General features: G+C 36.6%; 1 protein-coding gene across 1 annotated transcript in view; it reads left to right on the forward strand.

The window, feature by feature from the left end:
• Positions 1-2,765: 2,765 nt before the first annotated feature.
• LOC139982748 (proline rich transmembrane protein 1B-like) overlaps positions 2,766-20,269 on the forward strand; it is a 186,663-nt gene continuing 169,159 nt past the window's right edge. Inside the window, exons 1-2 of the mRNA XM_071995829.1 lie at positions 2,766-2,911; positions 6,522-6,608. Coding sequence (XP_071851930.1) covers positions 2,905-2,911; positions 6,522-6,608 — 94 coding nt within the window. The 5' untranslated portion in view covers positions 2,766-2,904. The remainder of the gene's footprint in view (positions 2,912-6,521; positions 6,609-20,269) is intronic.

Raw genomic sequence — 20,269 nt, forward strand, 5'->3', positions numbered from 1 at the left:
CAAAATGTAAATTTAATAATGGCTAACTGTTTATTTGAGCAAAGACATGACATTTTCCTCTCAAATTCGAATTACAATTCTGTCAGCCTAGTGTTGCCATGACAATGGTCCTGATTGGGAATGCGTATCATCTGCAGTGATCATGATCTTGATCCAATCTACCAGGAAGCCCTAAATTTATATACATTGATACTTAGATTGTGTTTCTATGTTCTTTAGTTATATAAATATGACATTTTTTGTTGTCAAAGTCCATTTCAAACTCAAATTCAGTCAGCCTAGTGTTGTCATGACAACGGTCTTGATTGAGCTCGATCGTGACCTAAAATGGGCCTGGTCTTGAGCTCAATCAACCAGAAAGTCTGAAATATATATGCCAAAGACACATTGGTTGTGTCTATATGTTGTTTAGTTACAATGATATGAATTATTTTAAATCCCCCACCAAAAAACAGTTTTGAAGCGTTGTCATCGCAACTGCCAGATTGGGCGTAATCAAAACTTTAAATGACTCAGATATTGATTGCAATCAACAAGGCATCATACAATTAATGTAACTAAACACTTAGACTGTGTTCTTATCTTGTATACTCCCCATAGTGCTACAGGTAACAGCCGTGGTGGCCACACCCATCACTAATTTAATGGCAAACAAGTATATTGTGACAGCTGAGGGCCATAGCTAACCGGAAAACATGGTGGGTGGAAATCCCTAAAGAGAGGGGGGGTCCATTTTTCTACTTTTTTGATATCATTTCACAACTTATTTTGGCGTTTTACCTATTGTAAGTTGTTAACGTTGAAAAGTTGCATGTCAAACATTTCAAATTTGAATATTTCATTGCTTTCAAGTCGTTAGTGCTTGCTATGCTTGCACTCCTAATTTGAAATTAGGCTGCTTACAGTATTTTAGTCGTCCAACTTAATTTTAATATGAGGGTAGACTTTTACCATAACATAAAAGTCTTCAGTTATTTCTATTGAAATGTTATACAATATAGACCTAAGTAGTTAGTTAAGCTCACTTTAACTGACTAATAGGACACTTGTTTAACGGTTTTCGGCATATCAATAATGACTATAACCTCTATTAAACAGGGAGTTTTTAAGGGCCCTTATATAAGTAACAAATATTCGTCAAGTGCATGGACATATAACATGGGTCTGGAGGATGGGTGAGAGAATTAAGGGGTCAGGAGGCGAAGGGGGGGGGCGGTGGTGAGGCAGTAGTCCCACACCGAACTCCTCGAAGCGGAAGACGAAAAATACTATAGACAACATCAATAACATCAAGTACGGTAATTCATTCATAACATAACATTCATTTCCAAAGAAATATTGCATGTGCCATCTATACCCCGTTGATAATATTTGTCTCCTGTGATTTTCCACCTAATTAATAATTTCTGATTTCATGGTTTAATTTTGTTATTCTGCATTCCATTTCCTTGTTGTATTCAATGTGATAGTTTGTTGATACGTGATATTTTTCACTAATTTAGCACTGTTATTTCAGTGAACGTCAACACTTGTGAGGTCTTTTTTCCAAGTTATATACTTATATACTTAGGTACACGACAAAGGCAAATGAATATTATATATAATTAAAATTGTAGTGAGTTGGATAAACATATATCACATATCATATCATATATATATATATATATATATATATATATATATATATTAAATGAAAATCGTAATGAGTTGGGAAATCAAGAACAGTGAAAAAACTTTCAGCCTCGCCGGGATTCGAACCACGGGCCATATATATATATATATATATATATATATATATATATATATATATATATATATATATATATATATATATATATATATATATATATATATATATATATATATATATATATATATATATATATATATATATATATATATATATATATATATATATATATATATATATATATATATATATATATATATATATATATATATATATATATATATATATATATATATATATATATATATATATATATATATATATATATTTACAATCGTTCTTCTTTTTACTTGTTACCCTGCCCCGTGAACCGGCAAAGGCACGAGACTACAGAGCCAAACATATAACTTTATTGATACTTAAGCTACAATAACATTTTCTCAAACTGAATATTCAGTTTGAAAAGTGGATATAACCAGACTAGACAAATACATTAAAGGATTGGTTCAGGTGTTTGACATGTCTTTTTTGTATGCAAGAGCACAAAAAACAACAACAAGAACAGTGAAGAAACTATCATGATAGCATGCTCTGTTAAGGTGATATGACACCAATTGAAGATATCAACATTTCTCTGAAAGCGACTGGTGTAGAAAGACTTACTGTGAGGGTGTGACGTCACATCCTAACTACCTTAATATTTGTGAATATATTTCTTTAAAAATCATTTACATTTTTAAAACATTTGAAAATAATATAATCAAAAATTCTTCAGATGTTTAATCTCAAATATCTCCTTTGACAAATATGAGATCTCCTGACATATCTTTTGGTTGAAAGTCATGAAATCTCACAAAATATTTAGAGAATAAAACAAAGATTTTTCAGGAATGTGGGGATGTGACATCACAGCTAGTCAGATTTCAGCAGTTTCTACACAATCTGATAAAACTTTACACTTGAATATTTCTTTATCCGAAAAAAGATATTTGAACAGTTTTTCACATTGTGCTTCTTTTATTGTCCTCTTTCATATTACATAAACATGTATGACAACTGAACCAATTCTTCAACCACTATATAGTTTCTTTTCAATCGAACATTCAGATACCGATAACGTACCACGACTGTATATAGCATTCCTGTAACACATTCGCAACGTAAGCGGTCTCACCAAGTGGCAGGTTTTACTGAGTGGAAAGACATCATTCATTATGACTGGTAAGTTTGTAAATAAAAAAGACATAGTGAATAATTTGTTAACATTGTTAAATTTGAATTCCTTTATGAATATAATATCGCAATACTTCTTCATAATAGTTGAAGAAACCAGGTGTACTTACATACGTATGATACAAAATTCATGCCACGTAATATTTACATATGCTATATAACACACAATGGCGCACCTGTTAATGGCAAAGGCGAAACCTTTGCTTTGCCACTGGATATTAGTTAAGCGGAGAATTGCCCTTCAGACATATGACTTCTTGACTACGGGAAAACAACTATGACGACGACGATTGCAGGGACGATGATGGTTATGATAGTGAGGATAATGACGGTCCAAAGACGAGTGCCATGACGATATTTGTAACAATGACGATGAAGGGGACACTAAAGATCAAAATGCCGATGAACGGTGACTATGACGACGATAATGTCAATGACAACTACGATGAATATAAAGATTATTGCCCTTCGTAAATCGTTATACACATGGATAGCCTGCAGACCACTTATTTCAAACAGTGATGTCACACTTGATTGTACAAATGAGAATGCTAACATTATTGCTTTTACTTGAACTGTTATGTGTTTTTATGTTGTACAAGGTACAGCATGGCAGAACTACAGTGTATCTGTATGTATGATTTAACTAGTTTATATGTATGTATGGTTTAACTACAGTGTATTTGCAGGTATGGCTTTAATACAGTGTAATATAGTGTGTACTACAGTAAAACATATCGAGGTAATTAAAGAGCATGTCTCGTTATTTTCAACTATCTTAGTATGTAACCTCTCTTCTGCCTCCACAACAGACTATTTTGTTCCAACAGTTGACGTCAATTATCCACCTTAGAAGTGAATGTATCATTATAATTGAGTGTTATGGAGTGTTAGTGGTTAACGCCGGTGCCTTTCAATCATAAGGTCCCCGGTTCGAGTCTCTCTCAGATTAATGTTTGTCGTCCAGTTACAGAGTTGTTGGCAATTAACAATTCGTAATCATGGACGTTAAATATGAATGTAAGAGACTGACTTCGGTCAGCTTGCGGCTTTGATAAGCCAACGAGGCTTCTTCGCGAGTTCCTGCTTGCAGGAGGATCTAATATACACACACACACACACACACATACATATATATATATATATATATATATATATATATATATATATGTATATATATATATATATATATATATATATATATATATATATATATATATATATATATATATATATATATATACACACATAATGTGAATACATTCTCGTTGAAGTTCACAACCGTTTTAGTGACAGCATGTCAGCCTACTTCAAAGCAATCAACTTGAAAATATTGATAATGGCAGTATGTGTGTAAATGTACCTTGAGACGTTACATTTACATGCTTTTTCCGCTTTTGATTACAAAATGTGCTTGATAATTTGTTGGGGGAATTTTCTTGTGTATAATTTGGATGTAACTTTTAAAACTCCTGTTGTAACAATCATGACGATAGTAACTTGGCTCTGCATGATTTTTCACTAAAAAGTTATTCTGTAAGATTGTCAATGCATAGCTTACTCTTCTTACTTATTTGTAATGTAGGAATGGCTCATTACTTCGCCAATGAATGATTATTAGGATTAAACGTTCAACGATATCTTGTTTAAAAAGGCCTAATCTTAACGTTAACGTTTGGCTAAACAGTACAGTGCACTACATTGACAGTACTGTTCGTGTTGCCAAATCACATACACATACATTTTGTAACGTGACAAATTATATAGTAAACGGGGTGGGCGAGGTTGGCAAAAGAACAATAGTTAAAAGTATTGGCATCATCATGCTACCGAGCCTAGCCTAGTAGTAGGAGGACAGCGTTACAAATTACAGATAGACTATACTTTTACATTAAAAAACGGTGGAATGATATTATTGCAAGAATATTCAAGGTAAGTTAGTTTTTGAGTGAATTTTGAGTCGCATTTTTGGTCGTAACAATAAGTAACACTGCATTGACTTTTTAATTCGGAACCATATTTTTGGTCGTCAGTATGTTATCTCCGATCGTGAAGAAAAAAAAACGATTCCGGCGTAAAACGCTAACCTTGTATGCCGGAATTATGTAAAAGGAATAAAATTCCTCTTTTAAACCCTAGAATTAAAATAAAGAAGTTATATCAGAATGATTCCTTTAATGGCATAATTATACAAACTAAACCACTTCCTTAGGCTTTTCCCTTTCATTTAACGAGACATTCAAAGTATTAACACGCCTTTTGAATTGATTTCATACATGCAACCTTATTTACATATCTTACTCATTGTTTGAGAAGTTGGCTTGCGTGACAGTGATGTATATGAAATGTGTACAAAGCACGCACACATGTATTTTTTCTGAAGTATATTCAATACACCCCACACTGTATACAGTGAAAGCAGGGCAAATCAAATATTTGGTTTTATATGGAAAGCCACTGTAGGCCTATGGTTTTTAACATATTTGGACTTTGTCACATTAGCTTTGAAAGCATGCAGGCCAATAACCATTCGTGTTGGTTATTTGTATAACAAGTAACCACCATCAATTTCTTCATACCATGAGACTTATTGAGTAGACAACAAGAGGGATGTGTTTTGTTGACGTAAAAGCTGGGGGGGGGGGGTCACTTCAGCATGTGCTTGTGAGTTGTGATAATCTCTTTCTGCTCGTCCTACGTATTTTGACTTAGTACTTTGGTATGGAAAATTGTATCAAAACAGATTTAAAGAAGGAAACAACTGTGCCATCGTTCAAGTGTTTCCAAGTTGTACTATATAACATTTATAGAGAGGAGTCATACAATACCTCAACAAGAACAAATACATTTACACATGCAAACGTTTATACATAAAACGATATAACAAACACACTTCAACAAAAAGTCCAAGAATTAACTAATAAAAAAGGGGAACAATGTTAAGTTGATAGGATATAATATAAACTACATCTGCACATACAAAAGTTAATACATAGAACGATAGAAGAAACAGACTACAACAAACATTCTAAGTGCTTGGATGGAATGTATAAAGCAGCATGGTAAATACATGAGTTACTGTAAACTGCATTTCGTTTTTTGTGGGGATTTCTTAGATTTCTGCTCGATTTGTGCAGGAGACTTTTGAGTTCAGTATACAAAGGGTGATTCTGAATGCTGTAATGAATCTTATTTGCTATTTTTGTAAACTCTTATTTGCTATTTTTGTAAACTAAGTTCTTGCAGCAGCATTTACTTTTTCTTAAAGTATATTGTAATCTAAATTCAATATAGCTGATGTGTATTTAAGAAACTTCATTCTTCTTTCTTTGCTTTCTTACAATATAAAATGATACCAGACAAGCACTGCATAGATCACATGTTCCAGGGTAGAATAAATAGTATCGAAACGTTTTCCTTAGCATTTTGGTTAAAGAGAGACACGACGTAAGCCACACTAGATATAATATACTTTTTTAATACCTTGATACATTGTAAGAAAAGGTCAAACTGTCGTCGCTGTATACTCCCAGTACTAGGAGTAAGAGGTTAACAAATGCACGGAAACAATTTTACCACTCAACTTTATATAATCCAGATCAACAGCCTCCTCCATATGACAACGAGTCGAAAATTCCGCCTCAACAAGGTTACCCGCCTCAACAAGGTTACCCGCCTCAACAAGGTAACCCGCCTCAACAAGGTTACCCGCCTCAACAAGGTTACCCGCCTCAACAAGGTTACCTGCCTCAACAAGGTTACCCGCCTCAACAAGGTTACCCGCCTCAACAAGGTTATCCGCCTCAACAGCAGCAACAGCAAATTACAGTGGTGCGTATAGGACTGGTGTTTACTATTGAGAAAATGTAGGCAGCGCTACAAGCAATGATAATATTCTTTTTTTATTGTATCTTTCAAAGGAATATTCAGAGGCAGACGTTCTAACGTTTGTTAAACATGATCGCAGAATATTTACCATCCATATCTCAATATACCGACCCATTATTTGATGATACAAAACTTATTATATCCACAGCTTTATAAGTACACTGCCGACCTCAGGACTTCTTTCAAATTTCTGTACGATTTTTTCAAGCATACGTAATAATCAAAGGAAACAACGGAGAGCCAAACGTTTCGTACAATCGAAACCTAACATGAGATGTCAATGTTATATTAGAATATCCACTTAAGCGTATTATATATCAGTTAGGAGTTACACTTAGGCGTGGAATCAATTGACATGTCGAAGACAGAAAAGAGAAAGTTTGGAACCTATAGGCGCCATACTTTTGAACATAAAGTCGTGATAGTGAACTACGTTAATCATAACAAGCGCAATAATTTTGAACATATATGTAAGATACGTTGAACATATTGACGCATGTGTTGTAACATATAGGCATGCTACTTTTACGATACTCTTGAATATATATATATATATATATATATATATATATATATATATATATATATATATATATATATATATATATATATATATATATATATATATATATATATATATATATATATATATATATATATATATATATATATATATATATATATATATATTCAAGAGCATGTGTTGTAACATATAGGCATGCTACTTTTACGATACTCTTGAATATATATATATATATATATATATATATATATATATATATATATATATATATATATATATATATATATAACTCTAAATTAGACCGTTGGGCGACATAGGATAAAAAGAGCACTTAGGGCAACATTGGCAAGTTAATGTTATTGTTTCACACTGGACCATTGTAAAGACTCCAGTTTGAGTGCTTTTAAAAATAATCCTTTTGCAAAATACAAATACCAAGGATTTTAATTAAATAATCAATTAATTGTACACAAACACACTTAGGGCGACATATAGATGTCGCCCTAAGTGCTAAATAATTAATTACACATATACAAGTTGTCCTATGTAAATTTATCTCTTTTCACAACACTTAGGGCGACATAGAATAAAAACAGCACTTAGGGCGACATTGGCAATTTAGTGTTATTCCATCACACTGGACCACTGTTAGGACTCCAGTATGGGTACTATTGATAGTAACCCATTTGTAAAATAAATATAGAAAATAATCTTATTAGCTAAATAATTAATTACACATATACAAGTTGTCCTATGTAAATTTATCTCTTTTCACAACACTTAGGGCGACATAGAATAAAAACAGCACTTAGGGCGACATTGGCAATTTAATGTTATTCCATCACACTGGACCACTGTTAGGACTCCAGTATGGGTACTATTGATAGTAACCCATTTGTAAAATAAATATAGAAAATCATCTAATTAACTAAGTAATTAATTACACATATACAAGTTGTCCTATGTGAATTTATCTCTTTTCACAACACTTAGGGCGACATAGAATAAAAACAGCACTTAGGGCGACATTGGCAATTTAATGTTATTCCATCACACTGGACCACTGTTAGGACTCCAGTATGGGTACTATTGATAGTAACCCCTTTGTAAAATAAATATAGAAAATCATCTAATTAACTAAGTAATTAATTACACATATACGAGTTGTCCTATGTGAATTTATCTCTTTTCACAACACTTAGGGCGACATAGAATAAAAACAGCACTTAGGGCAACATTGGCAATTTAATGTTATTCCATCCCACTGGACCACTGTTAGGACTCCAGTATGGGTACTATTGATAGTAACCCCTTTGCAAACCAAATATAGAAAATCATCTAATTAACTAAGTAATTAATTACACATATACAAGTTGTCCTATGTAAATTTATCTCTTTTCACAACACTTAGGGCGACATAGAATAAAAACAGCACTTAGGGCGACATTGGCAATTTAATGTTATTCCATCACACTGGACCACTGTTAGGACTCCAGTATGGGTACTATTGATAGTAACCCCTTTGTAAAATAAATATAGAAAATCATCTAATTAACTAAGTAATTAATTACACATATACAAGTGTCCTATGTGAATTTATCTCTTTTCACAACACTTAGGGCGACATAGAATAAAAACAGCACTTAGGGCGCTATTGGCAATTTAATGTTATATCATCACACTGGACCACTGTTAGGACTCCAGTATGGGTACTATTGATAGTAACCCCTTTGTTAAACAAATATAGAAAATCATCTAATTAACTAAGTAATTAATTACACATATACAAGTTGTCCTATGTGAATTTATCTCTTTTCACAACACTTAGGGCGACATAGAATAAAAACAGCACTTAGGGCGACATTGGCAATTTAATATTATTCCATCACACTGGACCACTGTTAGGACTCCAGTATGGGTACTATTGATAGTAACCCCTTTGTTAAACAAATATAGAAAATCATCTAATTAACTAAGTAATTAATTACACATATACAAGTTGTCCTATGTGAATTTATCTCTTTTCACAACACTTAGGGCGACATAGAATAAATACAGCACTTAGGGCGACATTGGCAATTTAATATTATTCCATCACACTGGACCACTGTTAGGACTCCAGTATGGGTACTATTGATAGTAACCCCTTTGTAAAATAAATATAGAAAATAATCTAATGAACTAAGTAATTAATTACACATATACAAGTTGTCCTATGTGAATTTATCTCTTTTCACAACACTTAGGGCGACGTAGAATAAAAACAGCACTTAGGGCGACATTGGCAATTTAATGTTATTCCATCACACTGGACCACTGTTAGGACTCCAGTATGGGTACTATTGATAGTAATCCCTTTGTAAAATAAATATAGAAAATAATTTAATGAACTAAGTAATTAATTACACATATACATGTAATACAATACTATTTTGTCACACTGGACCACTGTATAGGACTCCAGTGTGGGTACTATTCATAGAAATCCTTTTGCAAGACAATAAACCAAGTAGTTTAACTAATTAATTAATTAATAACACATATTCATGTTGGCGTATGTGAATTTAGCTCTTTTCACAACACTTAGGGCGACATAGAATAAAACAGCACTTAGGGCGACAGTGGCAATTTAATGTATATTTCATCAAACTGGACCACTGTTAGGACTCCATGCAGTATGGGTATTATTTATATGTATCCCTTTGCACAATACATATAGCAAATAATTTAACTAATTAATTATTTAATTGCACATATACAAGTTGTCCTATGTAAATTTATCTTTTTTCACAACACTTAGGGCGACATAGAATAAAAACAGCACTTAGGGCGACATTGGCAATTTAATGTTATTCCATCACACTGGACCACTGTTAGGACTCCAGTATGGGTACTATTGATAGTAACCCCTTTGTAAAATAAATATAGAAAATAATTTAATTAGCTAAGTAATTAATTACACATATACGAGTTGTCCTATGTGAATTTATCTCTTTTAACAACACTTAGGGTGACATACCATAAAAACAACACTTAGAGCGACATTGGCAATTTAATGTTATATCATCACACTGGACCACTGTTAGGACTCCAGTATGGGTACTCTTGAAAGTAATCTCTTTGTAAAATAAATATAGAAAATCATTTAATTAACTAAGTAATTAATTACACATATACGAGTTGTCCTATGTGAATTTATCTCTTTTAACAACACTTAGGGCGACATACCATAAAAACAACACTTAGGGCGACATTGGCAATTTAATGTTATATCATCACACTGGACCACTGTAAGGACTCCAGTATGGGTACTATTGAAAGTTATCCCTTTGTAAAATAAATATAGCAAATAATTTAATTAACTAAGTAATTAATTACACATATACGAGTTGTCCTATGTGAATTTATCTCTTTTAACAACACTTAGGGCGACATACCATAAAAACAACACTTAGAGCGACATTGGCAAGCTAATGTTATATCATCACACTGGACCACTGTTAAGACTCCAGTATGGGTACTGTTGAAAGTTATCCCTTTGTAAAATAAATAGAGCAAATAATTTAATTAACTAAGTACTTAATTACACATATACGAGTTGTCCTATGTGAATTTATCTCTTTAGTGAAAAATGCATCAATTCAATGGAATGTGTAATTAATTACTTAGTTAATTAAATTATTTGCTTTATTGATTATACAAAGGGAATTACTTTCAATAGTACCCATACTGGAGTCCTTACAGTGGTCCAGTGTGATGATATAACATTGAATTGATGCATTTTTCATTAAAAATCAACTTAAGGTTGCAGCCATTTGAGGGAGATATTTGATATACATGACAGTTAAACTACCAAAAACAGGTTTCACCTGGCTTATAACGTGTTTCTCCTCACTGCAGCATGCATTTAACTGTCAAGTGCTGCAGGAACGAAAAATTAGCAAAATTTCCTAAAATTCAGAGTGCCCCTTTAATAGTTGGCATGATTCTAGAAATGACCAACTTTGTTTTGAGTATGAAAGTCACCTTGAGACCTTCCACCTTCTGCAAAGTTACAGGTGTCTATATGAATAGAAGTCTTTGTGTGATTTCTTGAAATAATGAGTGTGGACATGTCCCATCAGTCACAGTTTTTTAATATTTGTTTTGGTCATAAGCCAACAGAATGATTTTAGCTGTTGTTGGGGGTCCATCTATCTAGTACTACTCAAGGCTTAATCTGGCATGAGCAGAGATTCTTCAATTGTGTATAGGGTTATGTGCAAGACAACCTGAAACTTCTGTTCCATCAGTCACAGAATTAGGCTGCATGTGTGGTGCAATGCAAAATGGGGAAATCCAGTGCTGAAAGACAGTGAAACAGGAGGGAACGTTTGAAAGCAGAGGGGAAATATGATGCATATAAAAAACACAATCAGCGTATCGCAAACAGTGGGCCCACAAGAAGAAGCGGGAGATGTCTTCACAACAGAAGCGTCGAGAACGTGAACAAAAACGCAAATCAGAATACAGGTACAGTATATTTCTTCAAATTAATTTGTTAGACCATGTTATTGAAAGCAGCTTGTGTCACTGACATGATGGTGACATGATGAAGTGTTCATTGACCTGTGAAGGTTATCCTGAATCAAGATTGGTATATACATGTCAGATCTTTGGATTTTACTGTCCCATCAGTCACAGTATATGGTTCAGATAGTATAGCCTATATTGGACAGTTTGCAATGCCTAAAAGTATTAGTACAAGAATAGTGTCGTTCCATTCATACCTAATTTCCTAAAAAGAAATGACATAACAACTATTATCATCTACAGCAGTGGCATGCACAGAGGTTTGTAGAGAGGGCTGGATCACTGCATACAGGCCCTTCTGTCCAAAATTTGAGGAATGCAATATTCTTGGATCACAGAACAATGAGGCCGAGTTGAAGGAACTGGTGGGTCTATCAGGGGGAAAAAGAACCTGAAGCACTGTACAACACACTCCTGGTTGGCAGTATCACCACAGGAGTACCCATCACACAAGTGAATTATTTTTCACAGAACCACTAGGCTGTAACTTAAATGATGTAAGGTCCAATCCAATCATTGGTAAGGCCAGGTGGATCCTTTTTATAGTATATGTATGCCCCTTTGCCTATTAGTTTTGGCTCTAATCCTCATGGGATGTTGACCACTTTAGTATTTTGGGGGGAAATGGAGAACATGGCTCAAAAAATTTGTATTAGACTTTCACTATATGATGGGCAGATTGGACCCTTTAAATCCACAGTTGAGAGTAACTCGGTACTTTTGCTGCCCAGGGTTAAGCTCAGCATATTGTCAAAAGCTCATGTGACTTAAATGACTTCATCAATGTTGTATAATTAGTATACTTTTCATTATCAATGTTTGCATGTTTCAAGGCTCAGCTCGTTCTGTTGTTGTTAATAAATAAAATGCAAGTTTCAAATGCATACGGATTGTGTTTCATTTTTCCAGATGTCATTACTTGATACACCGAAGTGGGATGACATGAGTCCCATACATGGGCAACAAACCTCACCAAATATGTGCCCAAACAGCTTTCCCAGTGAGGCCCCAACAAATCACACACCCATGACTCAGTCATATGGGGCTATATGAGACAGCAAGTGTGGAATGGAACAGGTTTTCCCATGGGCCTGTGTCTGTTCTACATATGCCAGTTGCTTCTATGGGATGCTCATATGGCAAACCAATGTGGGACCCACACCCCCATTGGCCAACTCGAGTGGGCCCTACCTGTGATGACTATGGGTGGCTAGAGCCCAGATGACCCAAGTTTAATGCTAGTTGGCACCATATGTGGATGCAAACTGAAGTTAGTGCAAAACAAAATTTGCTATAATTTCGGAGGAGATACTGTAGCGTCCCATCAGTCACAGAGCTTCTGTCCCATCAGTCACAAGGGAAATGCCACTGTGTGAAATAGTTAATGCCAATATTCTCTCAATGGTGGTGCTCTGATATAGCTACATTAAGTAGCTACCAGGAGGGATATATACCCAACTCATTCTTTTCATTCTGATAGATAGCGCTTACAAGTTAACTAAATGTACCTAAAAATGGTGGTCCGCAAATGTCCCATCAGTCACAGGGCTACTCTAAGTGCTCCCTATCTAAAAGGAACATACTTATGTGAACAGTTCTTCAATGATGGACCACAAGACAGGGGCACATACTCAAAAACCACTGCAGTGGTAGTCCAAGATGTCTGCTTTGTTAATCATAAAATATCTTTTGATACCTTCTTAAATAACAGTGACCATAATAATGTGAACATTTGGTGTAAGTATATACTGAGAATAAAAAGCTTTGAAGAGGTTCAATCCAAATCATAATAACAAATGAGGAAAAAACCTGTCTTTATGTTGATGTGACAAGGACTTACAGAACCAAAATAATGGCAAGTTCTTCTCAATGTCAAGAAATATTTAAAAACTTCTTGAATATGCAAATTCCTGTCATACCCATTAAACAATATTCAAAGAACACAATTGTTAGAGGAGATACTAGTTAGGCTTTTTGAAAATCTAAAACTTGAGCACATGCTTGAGTATAAAGTGCAAGAATGCTTTCACTCAAGATGTTTTCACTGAAAAAGATGATAAAAAGAGGGAGCACCAACCTAAAAATTACTGAGTTTATAGATACATTCATTATCTATTACTATTGTTAAAACATTATGTTGCAAAGGTCCCTTTGTAAGAAAAGTAAACTGTGACCTTTGGGTGCATGCCCAAAGAAATTTCAATGATAAAAAATGTTGAAATTCATATCGAAAATATTTCCAGGTATGTTCTTTATAAAGTTGTATGAACTGGTCTTCTTAACCCACCCCCCCCCACCCCCATCCACAAGACAAGGTTTTTTGGTGGGGTGGAAGTAGATCACTTTTGCATATTTTAGTGGAGCTATGTTATGTTTCTCAAAGAATTGCATAAAAAGTTCATGTTTTGGTCCCTACATTCACTCAAATGTCCAATGAATTCTAAAGCGATTCTAACACTGGACGTCACACAGTCACATTCTGGAGGCAAGGGTGTCAATGGAGCATCAATATAGACCGGGAGCCCATAGGGTTTGGGTAGCTGGGAAGGTAATCAATTGCCTTGTACATCACAATGTTCACAGTGCATTCGTGTATATGAAACCAGACGACTGGCAAACCGGCTGTAGTGGGTGTGGCTGGGAAAGCAATTTTAAAGTCACCTAAAAGCTAACCTAGATCAGCTTTCATGGTAACCACATCAAAGTAAATACAATGTGTCAGGTATGGCCCCATGAGCAACAAATGGCCATCGCCAGTAATTATTGGTGGTGGGGTAGCTTTGCCAGCCTCACGGATGACCTAGGTCAGCTCATGAGGTAACCACTTGAAACCTATTGGAAAATGATGGTCAGGACTTCAGTTACAAGGGATGGGCATTTCCAGTCATTTTTATTGGTGGGTACCCCTGCCAGTAGAGCCCCAAAATGCCCATCCCCTCATTGACCTAGGTGGCTCATGAAGTAACCAGTTGAAAACTACTGGAAAATGATTAGCAGGACTCTATATGTGAGGGATGGGCAATTCCAGTAATTTGTATTAGTGGGGTACCCCTGCAAGTAGACCCCCAAAATGCCAATCCCCCTCATTGGCCTAGGTGTGCTCATGATGTAACCAGTTGAAACCTACTGGAAAATGATAGGTATCACTTCATATGTAATGTTTGGGCATTTCCAGAAATTTCTATTAGAGGGGTACAAGATGCCAGTAGACCCCCAAAAAGCCCATCCCCTCATTGACCTAGGTCTGCTCATGAAGTATCCAGTTAAAAACTACCGGAAAATAATTGGCAGGACTCTATATGTAAGGGATGGGCAATTCCAGTAATTTATATTAGTGGGGTACCCCTGCCAGTAGACCCCCAAAATGCCCATCCCCTCATTGACCTAGGTCGGCTCATAAGGTAACCAGTTGATACCTACTGGAAAATGATACGTATCACTCATATGTAAGGGATGGGCATTTCCAGAAATTTCTATCAGTTGGGGTACCCCTGAAAGTAGACCCCCAAAATGCCAATCCCCCTCATTGGCCTAGGTGTGCTCATGATGTAACCAGTTGAAACCTACTGGAAAATGATAGGTATCACTTCATATGTAAAGATTGGGCATTTCCAGAAATTTCTATTAGAGGGGTACAAGTGCCAGTAGACCCCCAAAAAGCCCATCCCCTCATTGACCTAGGTCTGCTCATGAAGTATCCAGTTAAAAACTACCGGAAAATAATTGGCAGGACTCTATATGTAAGGGATGGGCAATTCCAGTAATTTATATTAGTGGGGTACCCCTGCCAGTAGACCCCCAAAATGCCCATCCCCTCATTGACCTAGGTCGGCTCATAAGGTAACCAGTTGATACCTACTGGAAAATGATAGGTATCACTCATATGTAAGGGATGGGCATTTCCAGAAATTTCTATTAGTGGGGTACCCCTGAAAGTAGACCCCCAAAATGCCCATCCCCTCATTGACCTAGGTGAGCTCATAATGTAACCAGTTGAAACCTACTGGAAAATGATAGGTATCACTTCATATGTAAAGTTTGGGCATTTCCAGAAATTTCTATTAGTGGGATACACGTGCCAGTAGACCCCCAAAAAGCCAATCCCCTCATTGACCTAGGTCAGCTCATGAAGTATCCAGTTAAAAACTACTGAAAAATAATTGGCAGGACTCTATATGTAAGGGATGGGCAATTCCAGTAATTTCATATTACTGGGGTACCCCTGCCAGTAGACCCCCAAAGAGCCCATCCCCTCATTGACCTAGGTCGGCTCATAAGGTAACCAGTTGATACCTACTGAAAAATGATAGGTATCACTCATATGTAAGGTTTGGGCATTTCCAGAAATTTCTATTAGAGGGGTACAAGTGCCAGTAGACCCCCAAAAAGCCCATCCCCTCATTGACCTAGGTCTGCTCATGAAGTATCCAGTTAAAAACTACCGGAAAATAATTGGCAGGACTCTATATGTAAGAGATGGGCAATTCCAGTAATTTATATTAGTGGGGTACCCCTGCCAGTAGACCCCCAAAATGCCCATCCCCTCATTGACCTAGGTCGGCTCATAAGGTAACCAGTTGATACCTACTGGAAAATGATAGGTATCACTCATATGTAAGGGATGGGCATTTCCAGAAATTTCTATTAGTGGGGTACCCCTGAAAGTAGACCCCCAAAATGCCCATCCCCTCATTGACCTAGGTGAGCTCATAATGTAACCAGTTGAAACCTACTGGAAAATGATAGGTATCACTTCATATGTAAAGTTTGGGCATTTCCAGAAATTTCTATTAGTGGGATACACATGCCAGTAGACCCCCAAAAAGCCAATCCCTGTTGAAGATTGAGGTTGTGTCACAATCTTCAATTGAGGTTAGTACTGTAGAACAGAGCTGTGGTTATAACACTTACTTGATGTAGTCTCTGGTAGTCAATGAAACTGTTGTTACACAACAGTGTTGTACCAGGAACTTGCACACAGAGTTCCAGGGCTTCTTATTCAGCTTGGTCACTGGAGCATGCAGTCACTTAAGATTGAGTGAGAGTGCTATGCTGCTAGAGTTAGGGTTAGTGAAAGTCATGTCAATGTCAATGTCACTACATCTCCCTTTTCCACACAAAACAAAACGAATGATCGAACAACACTTTGCGAAACTTTCCAAGTCAAACAGCGGTGATTGATTCTGCCAATCGTGCTATACACATATTTACAAATGTTAAAATACTTCTATAAGGATTCCGAGAGAGCTTTCCACATCAGCTAATTCGCACAGGTTCAAAGAAAATGTTAAATCAAATTTTATGCTTCACTAACGAATTGTCTTGGAAATTAAACAAAAACAATATTTTTTTTTGTTTTTTTTGTTTTTTTGTTTCTGCTTTGCTGTCTTTACTGTTGCTTGTCCTTTCTTCTTTTTCTTATAAAACAAAAGTTTTCTCACTTCCTTGGTCTTTTCCTCACAAAACAAAACAAAAAGGTAAAATTCTATGTACATATGAAATACGCCACTACGTCACATAATCTTCAAACCTCCTTGGCCTTCGAATGTTACGCTTTGGTCGCATGGCTGGAGGCTGATGAGGACTGCTCTCTTGTTGAGGTGAGATGTTGGGAACAGATGGTGGTACATCTACACCAGTTGTAGTCAGTGTATCTGTGTCGGTATTATCTGCCTTGCTAGGGATTTCTTGATTGTTTTCTGTGACTTGCTCTGCCTCGCTAAGGTCAGGTCTGATATGCTGCCGATTACGTCTAAGCAATCTCCCCTCTGGGCTCTGGAGAACGTAGGATCGTTCACCCCCAGCTCCGGCAACAACTGTAACAGGCTTCCACAATCTTGTGCCTGGATCCAAAATTCTGGACTTCTGCCCATTGGATAGTGTAGGCAGTTCTGATCTTCTGGCATGTTGGTCAAAATAGTACTTCTGAACATTCTGTCTCTGCTGTAGCTGTTTGTATATATGGTCTGCAGCTACGTTGGTATTGGGTGACTTGCTGGGAAGTGTATTTCTCAGCTGGCGGCCCATCAAGATTTCTGCAGGGCTGGGTAAGCTTTCAGATATAGGTGTGGTTCTCCAATGAAGCAAAGCTAGCTGGATGTCTGATGCCTTTTTCATGATACTTTTTATTGTTCTGATTTGTCTCTCTACAAACCCATTGCCTTGAGGTCTCCTAGGGGATGTTGTCACATGAGTAAAACCCCATGATTCTGCGAACATCATGAACTGGTAACTGGAATACTGGGGACCATTATCACTCACAACCTTAGATGGAATTCCTTGTTCAGCAAAAATTTTCTTCAAGGCTGAAATGACAGTGTTGCTTGAGACCTGATCTGAAAGTTGTTGTAGGATTGGATACTTGCTATAGTAGTCTACCACGATCAACCATTGCTTGCCTTTCAATTCAAACAGATCCGTGGCAACTGTGCTCCATGGTTTTGTAGGAATCTCGTGCGGTAGAAGTGGTTCCGCTGGTTGAGCTGGTTGCTGTTGTTGGCATGCTGGGCATGACTGGACCATTCTTTCAATATCTTTGTTAATGTTGTTCCAATAGACACACTCTCTGGCCAATAACTTGGTTTTCTGTTGTCCCAAATGGCTTGTGTGCAGCTTTTGCAAGATACCTGCTTGCATCTGCTTGGGTATGACAACTTGAAACCCTTTTAGAATTACTCCATCACAAACTGTGAGTTCATCTCTGTAGCTCCAAAATTGTCGTAAGTCAGGTTGTACCTCCTTGATTGAGTCTGGCCACCCTGTGATGATTACTTCCACCAGGGCACTTAACATTGTGTCTTGCTTTGTCTGTTGTTTCAGCTCATCTTGCTTCTTTGATGAAAACTGGATAAAGTCAACCCTTAAGTCTAGGTCGATGGCCTGCTTGTTACAAATACTTGGCAGACGTGAGAGGCTGTCTGCCAAAAGGTTGTCTTGTCCCGGGCGGTGCTTGATACTGAAGTTGTAGCCTTGTGAGCGTATTAGCATCCTCTGCAATCTGGGAGGTGCTGCAGTCAGTGGTTTGTCCATTATCATCAATAGTGGCTTGTGATCTGTTATTACTGTGAAGCTTCTGCCATACAAGTATGTGTGGAAGCGTTCTACACCAAAGACGATTGCTAACAACTCTCGTTCGATGCAGGAATAACGTTGTTCTGTAGACGACAAGGCCTTGCTTGCAAATGCGATTGGTTGTAGTTTTTCTTCCTGGTCATGTTGAAGAAGAGCTGCTCCTAGTCCTTGTAGACTTGCATCACATTGAACGTACACTGGTGATGATGTATCAAAGTACTGGAGAAGTGATGACTCAGAAATTTCTTGCTTGAGCTTTTCCAGTGCTACTTGATGGTGTGGCTCCCAAATAAATTCTGCATCTTTGCGCAAAAGATCACGTAAAACAGCTGCCTTGGAGCTGAAATCATGTATGAAATGTGACAAGTAGGTCATGAGACCCAGGAAATGCTGTAATTCCAACTTGTTCCGTGGAGTTTGCATTGTTCTCAGGTCAGCAACCTTCTTGGGATCTGGTTTCATGCCCTCTCTGGAGTACCGGTTTCCAAAGAAATCAACACTTGTCTGCTTGATAGCGCACTTGCTTGAATTGAGTGTGAGGCCTTGTTGTGCAGCTGTGTTCATCAAGTTCATAAGATTCTGATCATGTTCCTCTGATGTTCGACCAAAAATAACAATGTCATCTGCTATACAGACTGCCCCTTCACAGCCTTCTAGAATCCGATCCATCTCCAACTGGAAAATGTCTTGACTAACAATTAGTCCAAAGGGTAGTCGACAGAAGGCGTATCTTCCAAATGGTGTTTGAAAAGTGGTCAATTTCTGACTCTCTTCATCCAATTTCACTGACCAGTAGCCACATTTTGCATCTAGTTTCGAAAAAAACTTCATGTTGTGAAACTTGTGGTTCAATTCTTCTACTGTTTGCTGCCTATAATGTGGTCTTATGAGAGCCTTATTCAGCCTGCGTGGATCAAGACATATTCGAAGACTCCCATCTTTCTTGGTGACATATGTAATGGAACTCACCCACTCTGTAGGTTCAGTGATCTTTTTGATGACACCTTGTTCTTCCATCTTATCTAGTTCTGATTTGATTTTTCCTTTCAGGGCAATTGGTGTTTTCCTAGGAGCATCAACATGACTTGGAAAGTTTGGGTCTACTACTAAATGATGTGTATTATGGAGTTCACCAATCCTGTCAAATTGCTGTGGAAATAACCGCACTAACGTTTCGACGTCATTGATGGGTGATTGGTTGTTCACGATACAGTGTAGAGATACAAGACCCAGCTGGACAGATGTTTGAATTCCCAATATCACAGGGCCATCTGATTGTACAACATAAAATT

The sequence above is a fragment of the Apostichopus japonicus genome, chromosome 16 (genome assembly GCF_037975245.1).
Source record: "Apostichopus japonicus isolate 1M-3 chromosome 16, ASM3797524v1, whole genome shotgun sequence".
NCBI classification, from domain to species: Eukaryota; Metazoa; Echinodermata; class Holothuroidea; order Aspidochirotida; family Stichopodidae; genus Apostichopus; species Apostichopus japonicus.